Raw genomic sequence first — 14,642 nt, 5'->3', positions numbered from 1 at the left:
AAGTAAACTGGCTATTAAATTTATTTTGGTAGGCAAAACACCTTTACATATAGAATTTTACATTATATAATAAAAAATAAGGGTTCTTTACTTTAACTATGAGGTCTGATGCAAACACTTCCTTGGTTCCTTGGATTTTCGCCCCAACCTCTTTATACTGATCGTCTGAGAATTTCGAGGCCTCACCAGCTCCTGATTCGACCACAACATTGAAACCTTGTTTAACCAGAGCCTGGACACCAGCAGGAGACAGCGCCACTCTTTTCTCATTCTGAAAGATCTCCTTTGGGACACCAACTGTCAGCTGCTTGTATGGGATTCCTAGAGGGAACACAAAATGCAAAGGTTACATACTGAAGGTTAGAGCTGCAAAAGGTCACCTATTCTGATCACCAAAGGTTTGAATTCAGGATCATGGTGACTGCCCCGCCACTTGTACCTTTAATAAAAATGGCAGCCACATTTCTATAATCAGGGGCTTCGTTAAAACTACAACGTCACCCTTATCACTCTAATAAAAATACTAATTGACACATCACACGTGCCACTACATTTTACTGTAAAGAAGATGGTGTAGAAATGTTCCACTGAAATACATGGCATCCACACTGAGCATGTGTGGGAGGTGCAGGACCTGATTTGAGGATTTTCACTGCCCACCTCTCTGGTGGTAGCCAATCAGGCCCAAACAAAGTCACATGGGGGAGATCACATGAGAAAGAGAAGAGAGAAGCGAGAGAGACCACTTTAAGTTTCAGCTAAATACACCCAAGAAGCATCAAAATAAAAATTGTGTAAAGTCTTAGGACTGGTTCACACCACATGCAGTCCGGGGCATTTCTTTCTGCATCAAAAACATGGATTTTACTGGCAAAGTTCACACTAGTGCAGTGCTTTCCAGTACAGTCAACAAAAGTAGAACATGCTGCAGTTTTTCTGCCAGGAACTGCACTAGAACACGGCAAAACACATCAAAAACGCACCAGAAGGCATCAAAAATGCACCGGAACACATTAGAGCAAAGAAAAAAACACGATGGGAAAAATGCACCGTAACGCATCAAAATGTGCATCCAGACTGTTTCTGTGGTGTGAACTGGTCCTTATAATTCATTTTCTTTAAAGAGGAACTGCAGTCTGCTCACAGAATATGTAATAAAAACATCTTTGCCATTCTGGAGATTCCCTCCAACCACTTTGCAGATTATTTTCTATATACTGTGATTCAGTACTTGCCAAATATGCTTCAGAAATCTCCCTCCACTCAGTCTGGCTGTAACCATTTTAACTGTGGGCAGCAGAAGCTGCTGCCTGTTCACTTCTTGGCTTTACACACACACACACACACACGCGCACACCTCCAGCTCTGCAGCCCCGCAGCTCTCATTGGCCCTCTTATGACTCATCCCCCCCTCCCTTCCTGGCAAACTCTCACGAGAGTGAGAGAGAGCTGTGCATAACGTCATAAGTCTAGGCTAATGACCAGACAAGATGCAGGAAGTGGGCTGTATAAGGTATTTAGTGGCAGAAAAAAAATATTTTACTATCCGAAGTTAAAACAACAAGGGCAGAAGATTTAATACATGGAAAGTTGACTGAAGTTCTGCTTTAAGTTCCTGCAGACCAAATGCATGCTATTCTGGAGACACAACTCCTTAAAGTGCACCGATACCCATGTTCTTTCAAACATGCGCTTATGCCACACGTATCTATGCAAAACATGTGTATATTCAAACATGCGTTTAAGCAACAAGTTTGCAAGCATGTATACTATGCTGCACCTGCCCAACTGCACTTGGCCCCATACTAATGCTGCAGGATTAGCCAAGCACCTATGCATCCCATGCAGCCTTTTTTCTGCTTCAGAGCAGCCTAAAAATAAGCTCCTGCAGACCAAATGCACATTACTCTGAAGACACAACTCCTTTGCAATGATACCCGTATAGGGGTGTATCGACTTACAGTTGTACAGGCCCCCTGGATTAAGCAGCAAGTATGCAGTATGTAATCATGACTTGTCTGGCCACACATTTATCCCATAGTACAAACTTACACTTCATTAGTATCCATGGGCTGCTGTTACGTCTCGAGAGGCCCTGCTAGCCCGTTGTCCACATGGTAAACATGGCCGTCCCTCCACTTCCTGCCTGTATAGAAATAGGCCATACTGAACAAGCCTGCGCCATCTAGTGGCTGAAGGAGAAACAGCAGCCCACTCTCCTAAGAAGTACACAGAGCATGATTAAACAGCACACTGCCCCCCCCAGTGGCCACTGAGAGAACACCAGTCAGATCTCTTTTTTTTTTTTTTTAAGAGAAACTGCAAAAATGCAGACTTACTATTCCTGCTGCAGGATTCTGAACATAACAGGAAACCAACCTTCACCCATCACGGCGGGCATTGTCATAAAAGACCTTCAGGGTCTGGGTCCCCCTTAATGTGGGGTCCACTCCCCTGGACCTGTATAGCACCCTGCAGGAAAGTACCTGTCAGGGCTGGGCTCAGCCCTTCTTTCCCTGAGCTGACCGCTCAGCTGTCGGCTAATTGCCAGCTCCCATCTCTCTCCACAGTTACCCAGCTGTTGCTGATTCTGCTCATCAGTCCTGCCTACTTAAAGTCGTCCAGCTCACTTGATCTCTGCCTTCGCCTTTGTCAACATCACAGAGACGTTCTCCTGCGTTCCTGTTGAAGACTTGCTCGGCTGACGTTCCTTCTGGCTCCTGATCCTGCTTGCTGTTCTACTACGTTTATCTCCGGCTCTCTGACATTTGCTTGGCTCACTACCCGAACGGTTACTGAACTCTGGCTTGTTTTGACTACGCTTACTCTGTTTACTTCTGTCTCGGTCTGATTCATGGTTCCTGATAGTACCTTGGTCAGAACAAACACTGCACAGGGTTCCGTTACGCAGGGTCAAGCGCTGTAAGGCTGCATTACAGGCAAACCTCAAAGAATGTTCTCTCCTATCCAATGAAGCGGAAAAAACTGAGTTACTTCCTGTGTAGGAGGGGTTATATAGGGGAGGACTTCCTGTTTGATTGATCTGCCAGTGTCCATTCACCTATAGGTGGCATATAACCACAAATTATTATGGCTGCTCTGTGTCCCGTGATGTACGATAAAGAAAACACCCCTCCAAAACATATTGGTGGTGGATAGATAGTATAAAAGATAAGTAAGCAAAGTAAAACCTCCTAGCGACTTTCCGAGAAGGGGGTGCCTGCATTTTTAGGCCTCTTGAACACAGGGATATCTAGATGCACATGCTGTTTTCATGCATCCGAGAGGCATGGGTACAGCACTCCACCCTAACGCCTGTAGAGTGTTCAAGTCCCATTGGGATTGGCTAACAGGCACACCAAAGTGACAGCGCTCGTGGATGTTATCATATGTTCAACCTTGCTAAATTGTGAATGCTCTATCGATATTTATTGAATAAAAAAACTACTTTTACATTACATACTATACTATCTGGGCATTCCCCTTCTTTCCTCTGCATCCCTCTCCCCCCCTCCACCATCCACCACCCAGCATTGATTCTTGGGACCACGAGAGGAGGATCCCTAAAGAAGAAAAAAAAAAAAAAAAAAAAAAAATCAAGATTTTTTTAAAGCCATCATCCATCCATGACCACCCAGAGGATATTGGAATCTTTGGTATTCCGATGCTGATATCTTACAGTAGTAAGGTGAGAGACCACTCCACACAGATGTGTCACTACATGGAATGAAGAGACATCTGCTTGTATCTATTAGCTTGCACGGATAAGACTGTAGCACTATATTTCACTGTTTGACACTTCAATCTCAAGATTCTTTCATAGACTTTTTATTTGTCACATTTTCACCTCACTATCCAGTGTAATTTTTTTTTTGCATAAGCGCTGATTGATTTATCACCCACCTTTTTGTTATACATGCCATTTGTTTTGTGATGGAAATCATTTGTTATTTACCTTATTGTGAGGAATTCATTAATAGAAAATTTTGCATCTGCACGTTTGGTCTCTACTGCCACCTTGTGCACATCTCTAGTATTGCTTTCAGCTTCGATATTCAGTTTAGCATTCAGTAACGTCCAGCCAAAGCCTGCCAGAGACTGACTGGCTGCAAGCAGTGAACTGAATGCTACACCTGTGCCTCCCAGGTGCACAGACATAGGGATGCACGCTGTGTGGTCCTAGTATGTAGACCCCACATATCTGCAATTGGGGCCTTTAGGTAGGTTTCCTACTTACCATTAGAAGTGAAAAGCTTATTTACACTAATCAAAGTCAAACTCAGGAAATAAAAACTATAAAAACGTATGTATTTTCTTTACAGGAAATCCACACTATTGCTAAATATAAGATATACAATTGCTACAGAAGGCACTTAGTAATTTAAAGTCCAATTTTCCCATAAACCATGAAACTGGGAGATGCCTGGCACTGCTCTTGATTTGACCTCTACTGACAGCAACAATTAATCATCAACTTACCGGCTTATCAAGATTTCACTACTAGTAAACTCAGAACTGTTTAAATACACAACTATCCTTTCTCTGCAAGAGTTGTCTAGTTGTGGCTGGAAAACTCCAAAGCAGAGCGGTTTCAGGTGACAGATTGTATAAAGGAAAAATGCATTCAAGGTTTACTTCCTTGTAAAGTATACTGCCCACCGTAACACCCATACATCATTATACAATCCATAATGAAATGCACAGCTAGAGTAACAGCAGGTGGAGAAACGCATGTAAAAAGCATGCAATGTTTAGGTAATTGTTTTGCAAAGCAATGTCCAACAATGGTGGAAATGTGTAATAAGCTATTAAGACTCCGTATACTGAGTCAAACCCCGCGGGCGCCGTTACCAGCGGTATGTGGAAGCCAATCGGCAGCCAATCGAATACTTCCACCTGACAGACATACAGAAAAATCAGCACAAGGGACATAACTTACAGTCAGTAGAGTGTGTCCCTTCTGCCGATTCCACTTCTGCTAAAGAAAATCTTTCCACATCCTTCCCCCTATCATAATCTCCTGGTGTGACGGGGTTAATACAACCAACAGGCGATCACTGGTTCTTATCAATAGAGTGCGACTATACTCGCCATTTCCACCCAGCTGCTCCATTCATAGAAGCCATACTACAGCTTCCAGGTATGAAACACAATCTCTGAATGGAGGGGGCAGAGCTATCAATCATCCATCTGTCATCCATTCTTAGGATAGAAGCTGTAGTACGGCTCCCATGACTGAGGGCGGGCATAGTAGAGAGCCTGTGACAGCCCATTAGGTGAATTACCCCAGTGGCACCAGAAGATCATGGCGACGGGGGTGGGAATTGGCAGGATGGAGGAAGATTTTCACTAACAGAAGAGGAATGAGAACAAGGGAGGCATCCTACTGTTATGTCCCTAGTGCTGATTTTTCTGTTTGTGATTTGGGTGTAAGGTTGGGTTAATCAGAACAGGTAAATAACCAAAAGCAAATATAGTCAACATTTCATAAAACCATTGCTTCTCAAAATCGGGGTCTGGACTGTACATTACCTTGCTTCTCAGGCTTCTGGCACCAGAGGATTTTGTGTGTACGGAACATGCGCAGACATGGCGTCTTCACAGTCTGGGCCTTCATGGAAATGACATTGCTGAAGAGGGGGCTTGTACAGTTGGTTGCTATGGATCTCAGGAGGCCCGCCATTTTGGCTGGATGTCACTCTAGTCTCCCTGTCCGGCACGTTAGTCCTCCTGAAGGAAAATAAACAATGGCATGAAAAAAAAATGTTTAATTAAAGTGCAACTTTAGTCAGACAATTCAGTCCTGATAGATCACCTCGGTTGGCCCCTTTTGCAGATATAGCCATGTAAAACATAAATATTTATATGGTTTAAAATCCAGTAATACACTGCCTCACCCTGTTCTGCACATGCTCAGTTGCTCTCCATTTCTAGGCACTGCCGGGTTTGTAGAGGCCGATCTGCTGACAGCCTTAAAGCAGAATTAAACCCTCCAAGACACAAGCAAATGTGACAGTTAGCATTCCAGAAATGTAACTGTTTTTTGAAACCCTTAAATTGGAGGGTTTAGTTTCGCCTTATGATTTACTGTCTATCAGGGACCCTGGGCTTCAGCAAAATGGCAGCCTCCAGCCAGAAGAACAATGCTGAAGTCAATTTTCAGCACACACTCATTTTGGTAGCATAATTATTAATATGAAATGTATATTGCTTGCTAAAGAACATTACTTTATCAAGTTGTAATAGGTAAAGTCCTGCTTTAGGGAAGAAAAATACAATCTATAATCATGTGCTTCTAAATGCAGAGTTGTTCAAATCCCTGTCGGATTTATTATTTTTGGCGTTGCTTTGAGGAATTTTTCAGCCACTTCCTTTCTCAGAGACACAACAGGAAGGGAAGAAATCTCTCCAAAGCAAGGTGTATCCTCAGATTTACTATCCTCGTTGGAATATTCACCCTGTTCCATTGGCAACTGAAACTTTTGGATCTCTCATCACTTTGAGTTTCAAGGCCACCAAAACAATTAAGAGAGCAGGCCGGGAATCCGACCGTCGTGCCCTTAACCGATGAGTCATCGGTATTTCCCACTGACAACTGAATGAAGGAGAAAAAAAAAAAAAATGGTATGATTCGGAAGGAACACCCCCCCCCCACACACACTCCAAGAAAAAAAAGCATGCCCCCCCCCTCCCCTTAAAATCCATACCAGACCCTTATCCAAGCATGCAGCCTAGCAGGTCAGGAAAGGGAGGGGATGAGCAAGAGCCCCCCCTGAACCATACCAGGCCGTATGCCCTCAACATGGGGGATGGTGGCTCTGCCCCCGCTCCAAAGCACCTTGCCCCCATGTTGACGGGGACAAGGGCCTCTTACCCACCACCCTGGCCGGTGATTGTGGGGGTCTGTGGGCAGGGGGCTTATCAGAAGCTGGAAGCCCCCTTTAAGAAAGGGGGCCCCCGGATCCCGCCCCCCTATGTGAATGAGTAGGGGGTACATTGTACCCCCTACCCATTCACCCACAAGGCAGTGATGTGTTAAAAAAAATAAAATAAATAAAAACAAGAGATCATTTTTGACAAGTTCTTTTTTAAAAATGAAATGTCCCCCTTCATAGCTACAGTGGGTCTTCTTTCTCCGGTACAGATGTCTTCTCCCTCCGATGCAGTCTTCTCCTTGAGCGGTCTTCTTTCTCGCCACCACTTACCCATGAAAAAAAAAATTTAAAAAACACAATCTTTTTCTAACGCGGTCTTCCTCAGTTGCGTTGTCTCCCGCTGTCTACCTTTTCTTATATAGCGTGGCCATCTGATGACATCACCCGGAGAACCACCCATAGTGACGTCACATGCTGACAACTTTTTTTTCTTACATTCAGCTGTCAGCGGGGAACCCCACTGACAGCTGATGACTCATCGATTGGCAAGGACATGGTGGCCGGGTTCCTGGCCCGCTTCGTAGCAACCAGCGATATTCAAAAAAAAGTTGTGCTTAGAAACAATTGTGAATAAATATTAACAGATGATAGTCCATCCAATAAAGTGACATCCAACGTGATGGTATATATCAGTGCACCAAAGGAAAAGTGATGTGCAGAAAGATGACTTCCACCTCTAATCCTACTGCCGCTTACCGACTCCCTATGATCTCCTATTACGGGAGATCACAAGCACTTTCGATTCTATACCCAGCCAGGGTCTTGAACGGACACAGCAACAGCGTCTTCACAGACTTCCACCACCCAATGAGGGCACAATGAAACAGGATCCCCAAGAAGAAATAAAAGCTCTGGTCTGTGTATCAGTGTTTAAACTGAAAAATAAAAAATGCACAACGCAAAACACATAAAAAAAAAAATCGCATCACAAACACAACACTTGTGTTTCTGGCGCGATGCCATTGTACGCAAAATTTTTAGTGCTTTTTTGCAGATTTGCACTGCAGTCCAAATAACACGGTTTCCTATGGAACACGTTCTGTAGTACAAATCTGCAAAATGCAAAAAGCACTAAAAATGCATAAGTGTAGACCAGGCCATATACAATACTCTTTCAATTTCCTTTAGATTTACCTTCAACTATGTAGTGCAAGGGCCTGCCTGATTGTATACAAAATTTAATGTGTTTAGGTTTGACCTCTTATTACATGGTTTTGGAAAATCTAAAGGAAAATTGTACAAGAGAATTATATAATGTATGGCCAGCCTAAGTGTCACTTTTGTCTGCTGCTTCTTTCCTCTGCTATCAGCATGAATCACTTCTGACAAGTTTTGCTGACACCAGGAGAAAAAGGGTGACAGTAGAGGAAGCTCCAGCACAGCCTGTGACTGACAGCCTCAGCTCTGTTCCTGTGTGCTGTGTGGAGGGGGGTGTGTCCCTTCCCTCCAATCAGCTCTCCTCATTGACCTCTGCAGAGTGTAAATTCATCTCTCTGCCTCCTTTTTTTTTCTGACAGCTCAGACAAGCCTTAAAATTCAGCACTTAGAATAGATGTAGAGAAAAGACGACTGCAGATAAACAGGTACAACTTACAGTATATAGGAGGATTTGTTTCATCTCTGTATCATCTGATGCTGTTCATTCACTGGGCATACCACTGAGTGAAGGAAACATCTGTTGGTGCACTGCGGGGCTACATATTTTGAATACCACCCCATCCCATTCCCACCTCACCAATATACTTGCATTGCTGCACATCACATAGTAGCGTCTGTACTCTGCAGTGCCCTGCAATAACAAAAATACTTCAGGTACGATTTTAGATGTTGTGGTGCATTTGAAAGCCCACAAAAATGAATGGGTTGTGTTAACACAACGCATGTTAATGTTTGGCTAAACATGTGTGCGTTAAACTAACTCCAAACTATCGCCCTGGCATGAATGGGCACAAAGCCTAAGCGGGCTCCATAACATGGTGTTTGCATTATTAGAGACTGCTAAGAATCTATTGTTTTTAATTTGTCAGATAAATGTCGGAGGAGCGAAGAGGAATACTCGGGTGAGTCTGAGGGGACTGCTGACATCACTTCCATGATGGCGGCACTCAGCGGCAGTCTCAGAGCTTCTGGATGTCTACACAAGAGAGGCTTTTACAGGTAAAGATCAGGCCCAAAATACATTAAAGTGGAACTACACCCCTAAAGGGAAGCTCTGCTTTTCTGCCACCTCCCCCCCTCCCCTTCAACTTTTGGATCATTTTTATGTATTTTTTTTCCGGGGGTGGGGGGTACCCCGCTGCTCAAGTGATCAAAAAAATAAATAAAGGGAAAGTGTAAAAAAAAAAAAAAAAAAAAAAAAATTTTAAAGCACCCCCAGCCCCGTGTGCTCGCACGCAGAAGCAAACGCGCACGCTGCGCCCAAATATATAAAAGGCGTTCAATGCACACGTGAGGTATCGCCGCTAACGTTACAGCGAGAGCTATTCTAGCCCAAGACCTCCTTCTGTAACTTTAAACTTTTTCGAATGCAATCGCCTATGGAGATTTTTAAGTACCGAAGTTTGGCGCAATTCCACGAGTGTGCGCAATTTTAAAAGTGTGACATGTTAGGTATCTATTTACTCGGTGTAACATCATCTTTCACATTATACAAAAACTTTAGTGTTTTTTTTTTTTTTTAATTCGCAAAACTATTTTTTTTTTTTTTCCCCAAAAAAAACACATTTGAAAAATTGCTGCGCAAATACTGTGTGACATAAAAAGTTGCAACAACCACTATTTTATTCCCTAGGGCCTCTGCTAAAAAACATATATAATGTTTGGGGGTTCCGAGTAATTTTCTAGCAAAAAAAAAATATGATTTTTTTACATGTAGGAGAGAGAAGTGCCAGAATTGGTTTGGGCTGGATTCCAGGCAAAGTATTTTTTTAACAGTCACATGGAGAAGCCAACCTCCTGTATTCAGAATTCATAAGGCTGTCCGCTCAACACAGGTGCCGGAAGCAAGTGGGGATCACTGTAGTATCAGGGATTTCCAGCTTCCAGTGGCATTTACCACATATGGTATATACATATCGTAAAATCGGTCCAAGTTAGACCAATGTAACAATAAACCATACCTGGAATTCATCTATTTAAATCTATTGACTCGGTGCAATCTCATCTTTCATATTTTACCAAACATACGGTGTGCCTTAAAATTAAAGTTTAGCGTATTTTTTACCAAAATTTCATGTTTCATAAACCAATACCCTAACATCTTGCAACAAAAAAAAACTGGAACTACTGTACCACTATTTTATTTTCTAGATTGTCTGCTTTTCAGACAATATATCAAACATATAATATTTTTTTTAGGGGGGGGGGGGGTTACTGATTTTAAGGCGTAGAATGATTTTTTTTTTTTTTTTTTAAAACATACGTGCAAAAATGCAAAAACAGCTGTGTCTCAGCCAATCAGGAGAGTCCCAGGTGGCTGAGGGACTCTTGGACATCGCTGGACAGAGATGGGGCTCAGGTTAGTATTAGGGGGACTGCTACACAATGAAGGTTTTTTTTATCATAGAATACATAAAGATAAAAAAGCTTCGGCCTTTACAACTCCTTTAATGTGTTTGGTTTCTATATACTCATCATAACCTCATCTGTTAAATTAACAAACTGGTTAATATATAAAATGAACTTTAGTGTATTTTTTTTTCTTTTTACTGAAAATATGGGTATAATAAACACGTGCACTAATATGCAACATAAAAGATTGTAACTGTCTCCAATTATCAGGTGTCCCCGTTTTCCGAAAATATATACTGTTTAGACCCCTTTCACACTGGGGCGTTTTTCAGGTGTTTTTCAGGCGCTTTAGCGGTAAAAAAAAGCGCCTGTAAAGTGCCTGAAAGAAGCCTCATCTGCAATCCCAATGTGCTTTCACACTGGGGTGCTGCGCTGGCAGGGCGTCCTGCAAGCAGCTTCTTTGCAGTGCTTTCGTGTTTTTGCCACCAGGCTGGGTGCGCCGATGGCCTGAGCCCTTGCACACTGCCAGCGCCCAAAAAACGCCTGAAAATTGCCCCAGTGTTAAGCGGCACTTTACCAGCATTTTTCGGGCGCTGGTAGTGTGAAAGGGCTCGGGCTTTCACATTGGGATTGCAGATGAGGCTTCTTTCAGGCGCTTTACAGGCACTTTTTTTTTAATGCTAAAGCGCCTGAAAAACGCCCCAGCGTGAAAGGGGTCTTAGGGATTTTAGCTAATCTTCAGGCCTAAAATGCGAATTTTAACATGTGTGCAAAAATTGAAAAAAGTGGTTACACTTGGGAACATCGCTGCAGCAAAAACTCGGGTTTGGAGACAACCAGCCAGCAGCATCATGACTGCTAAGCAAGTAGGTTGTTGTCCACACACCTTCCCATTTCTAGCATGCACCTGGGACACACAAAGTGGTTTAAGATGATCTATAAATGGTTTGTCTATCAGGGCTTATTGACACCATGTGCATTGGGCTGTGTTGCTCAAGAAAAAATACACTGTTTTTAATGTGCTCAGTTCACAGGAATTGCGCATTTGTGGCACATGTCCAACATCACATACAATCCTAAATCAGAGCACTGCTTGGAACTGCAATTTCCACCTGTTGGCCGTACTCTGCACCTGTTCCCACTGGAATCTTATACTGTACGCTGTCAAAATGTCCCATGTGCATGAGCCCTAAGAAACTTCTCCTTCCGGGTTTATATTAAAACAAAGACACATATTAAAAAAAAGCTACATTTCCCATTTAAAGGCTGTGCATATAAATGACTCATTATTGTGCTTCACCAACAAAGTTCCCAAAAAGTGACCTAGATTCATGTGCACCCAGCCGGGAGCTGTGATAAATGTACAAATTAAAGATTGCTGCCCAGTCTCCTTGACATCAGCCAGCTCAGCAAAGTTATGCAGTTTACCCAATACATACTCTGCAATTTTTTGGGTAGAAGGGCCCCACTCAGAAGAAAAAATGACGGGAACACTTTTTGCACCCCTAAACAAGCATTTAACCCTCGCAGTACAGAGAGAGGCCCCACAGCAAGGGAAGATTTTGCCAAATTCCTATAGTTCAGCTTTAGACCCCTTTCACACTAAAGAAGTTTTCAGGACTTTTAGCGCGAAAAACAGTGCCTATAAAATGCCTGAGAACTGCCTCTCATGCCTCCCCAGTGTGAAAGTCCGAGTGCATTCACACTGGGGCGGTGCGCATGCAGGACCGAAAAAAAGAGGCCTGCAAGCAGCATCTTTGGGGTGCCCCGCTAACAGCCGAATAGCGCCGCTTAAACTAGCAGCGCTTTACCACTAACAAACACTGCTGAGCAAAGATGGAGTCAGCCGGGCGGATCGCCCATATGAAGGAACCCTAAAAAAAAAAAAAAAAAAAAAAAAAAGAAAAAAACGTATCCACTTATCTCATGATTGGTAAGGTGCAATATATTTTTGGTTTTGGAATTAATACAGCTTTAAAGCATTTGTTACCCCAACACTTCATATTCCTGATATGTCCCTGCTGTACCATGTACTTGTATGAGAAAGTATCCTGTTCTCTTTGTATTGCTTCTTTTATGTGAAATCCCTGGTGTTTCTGCTAGACCCCTTGCTATGCTATTAAGAACTGACCACACTAAGACCCCTGTCACACTGAAGCACTTTACAGACGCTAAAAACATTGCAAGCAAAGCGCCTGTAAATCGCCTCTCCTCTCATTCCAGTGTGAAAGCCTGAATGCACTGGCAGGACGCTAAAAAAAGTTCTGTAAGCCGCATCTTTGCAGCGCTGTAGGACCAGTGTATACACCACTCCTAAAGCACCCCCTGCCCAGTGAAACTAGCGGCCGAAAAGCGCTGCTAAAACAATGGTATAGCAACGCTAAAAATAGCCGCACTTTACTGCCGACGCCCCCAATGCCCCAGCGTGAAAGGGCTCTAAACAGGAGAACACACTATGGTCAGTTCTCTAGCTATGCTGGAAACTCAGCCTGCTCTCCTCCAATTATCAGACTTGTACTGACACAACCCCCCACTGCACAGCCATTCACTGGGAAGCTCAGTGTGTTGCTGCTTCTCCTCCCCCAGCTTTTATATATACAAAAATGTTTGCCTTTCATTTCTATATTAAACTGAATGGGTTGTTTTACAAAGTGATAGTTTACAATCACTTTAAGGCCCAAGTGCGGGCACAAGGGGGGGGGGGGGGGGGGGGGGGAATTACCTCTGTGGTTGGGCATACCCTGCACTGCAAGGGTAATCTGCTTGTCAAGTCTAGGGTTACAAGGTAACAGTTACATTACTCCTACCTACTGTAGGCTCCCACCAGTTCTGCAACCACTACCACAAAGTCTCCTCTCTAAGGTGCTACCGGCCGTGGTTGCACTTTTGCCTGTTATACGTACAATACAGTGCAAAACATAACAAGCATTTACCCTGGCAGCATGGGGAACCCCTCCACAAGGGTTCATTTTCTCTTCACTACCCTAGAGTTGAGCATTTAAAGTGGAACTTCCATGCAACTTATAATAAGGTTTACTTATAGCTAGTGTAAAGATCTCCTAAATGCGCACCGTTTAGGAGATATTTACTGTACATGCAGCCAGTGACATCGCTGGTGCATTCGCTGTGAAGGAATGCCACCCGTGCCCTTTCTTCAGAGCCTTGTGCCGTGACCGGCAGAGTGATATCATTGCGGCTCCGGCCAGTCACAGAGCCGGAGTCCGGAAACCCTGAAGCCATCTGGTGGCCTCCAGATCTGACATCTTGGTGCGGGAGGGCTTAGTTTTAAGGTAAGTTTAACATAATGTGCTAGTATGCGATGCATATTAGCATACTAGCACAAGCACATTATATTTTTTTTTACCTTCAAAAGTGGAACACTGGGCCAAATGCTTGATATTCTAGCCAATGGAATCAATGAACACCCAAAAGTTTGGTTCGCCTAAACGTGTATGCAAAACGTGGTGATGGGCATTATTTTAAGCAGCTTTTCCCCAGCCAGGAGAGAAGGCATTGAGAGGAGCTTGGCATATTCCCAACATGCATGAGGCCTTTAAAGGCAATTAGATTGCACTGTGTGCAGCATCTACATATACAGATTATTGTCAGCAGCCTCTGCCAGACATTCATGCAGGTCCAGTAGTACATTCCTTTGGCTTTCAATCAGGCAATAGCAAGTCTGTATAGGAGACTTCAAAGTGCAGCATGTTTGTACATAGCATAGGTGTTCTAACATTTGTAAACACAAAAAATGTATTTATTCAGCTTAAAGAGAAAATCCATCCAAAATAATTCCTTCTATGGTCCCAATATTCCTGATTATCAAGTAAACTAGCAAGGTTTATAGCCAAAAAAAGTAATATATATATATATATATATATATATATATATATATATATATATATATATATATATATATATATATATATATATATATATATATTTTTTTTTTTTTTAAGTATCGGTACTTGTGCAAATGCACCAATACCTTAAACCGATACTTTCAGGCTCGGTTCTTTAAGCCCTCAGTGGGTCTCCCCAGTGTTAAAGAAGTCCAATAATTGGAGCTGTCAAAAAAAAAAAAAAAAAAAAAAGCAGCTGGCAATGTTTATTACCAACATTGCTCAGCCCTGAAACACTAAAATAAAAAGAAACATTGGTTTCTTTTTTGTATACTTCTGTTTCTTCATCTGCAGA

General features: G+C 42.9%; 1 protein-coding gene across 1 annotated transcript in view; it reads right to left on the bottom strand.

Annotated features, from left to right (window-relative positions):
- The window catches only part of NNT (nicotinamide nucleotide transhydrogenase), a 188,551-nt gene that overhangs the window by 164,412 nt on the left and 9,497 nt on the right, over window positions 1-14,642 (bottom strand). Inside the window, exons 2-3 of the mRNA XM_073622115.1 lie at window positions 5,533-5,730; window positions 92-321 (exon numbers count right to left, since the gene is read on the bottom strand). Coding sequence (XP_073478216.1) covers window positions 92-321; window positions 5,533-5,683 — 381 coding nt within the window. The 5' untranslated portion in view covers window positions 5,684-5,730. The remainder of the gene's footprint in view (window positions 1-91; window positions 322-5,532; window positions 5,731-14,642) is intronic.

This window comes from Aquarana catesbeiana, linkage group LG01 (genome assembly GCF_042186555.1).
Source record: "Aquarana catesbeiana isolate 2022-GZ linkage group LG01, ASM4218655v1, whole genome shotgun sequence".
Lineage (NCBI taxonomy): Eukaryota > Metazoa > Chordata > Amphibia > Anura > Ranidae > Aquarana > Aquarana catesbeiana.
The sequence above is the reverse complement of the archived record's forward strand: the minus strand, read 5'-3'. Positions and strand labels throughout refer to the sequence as shown.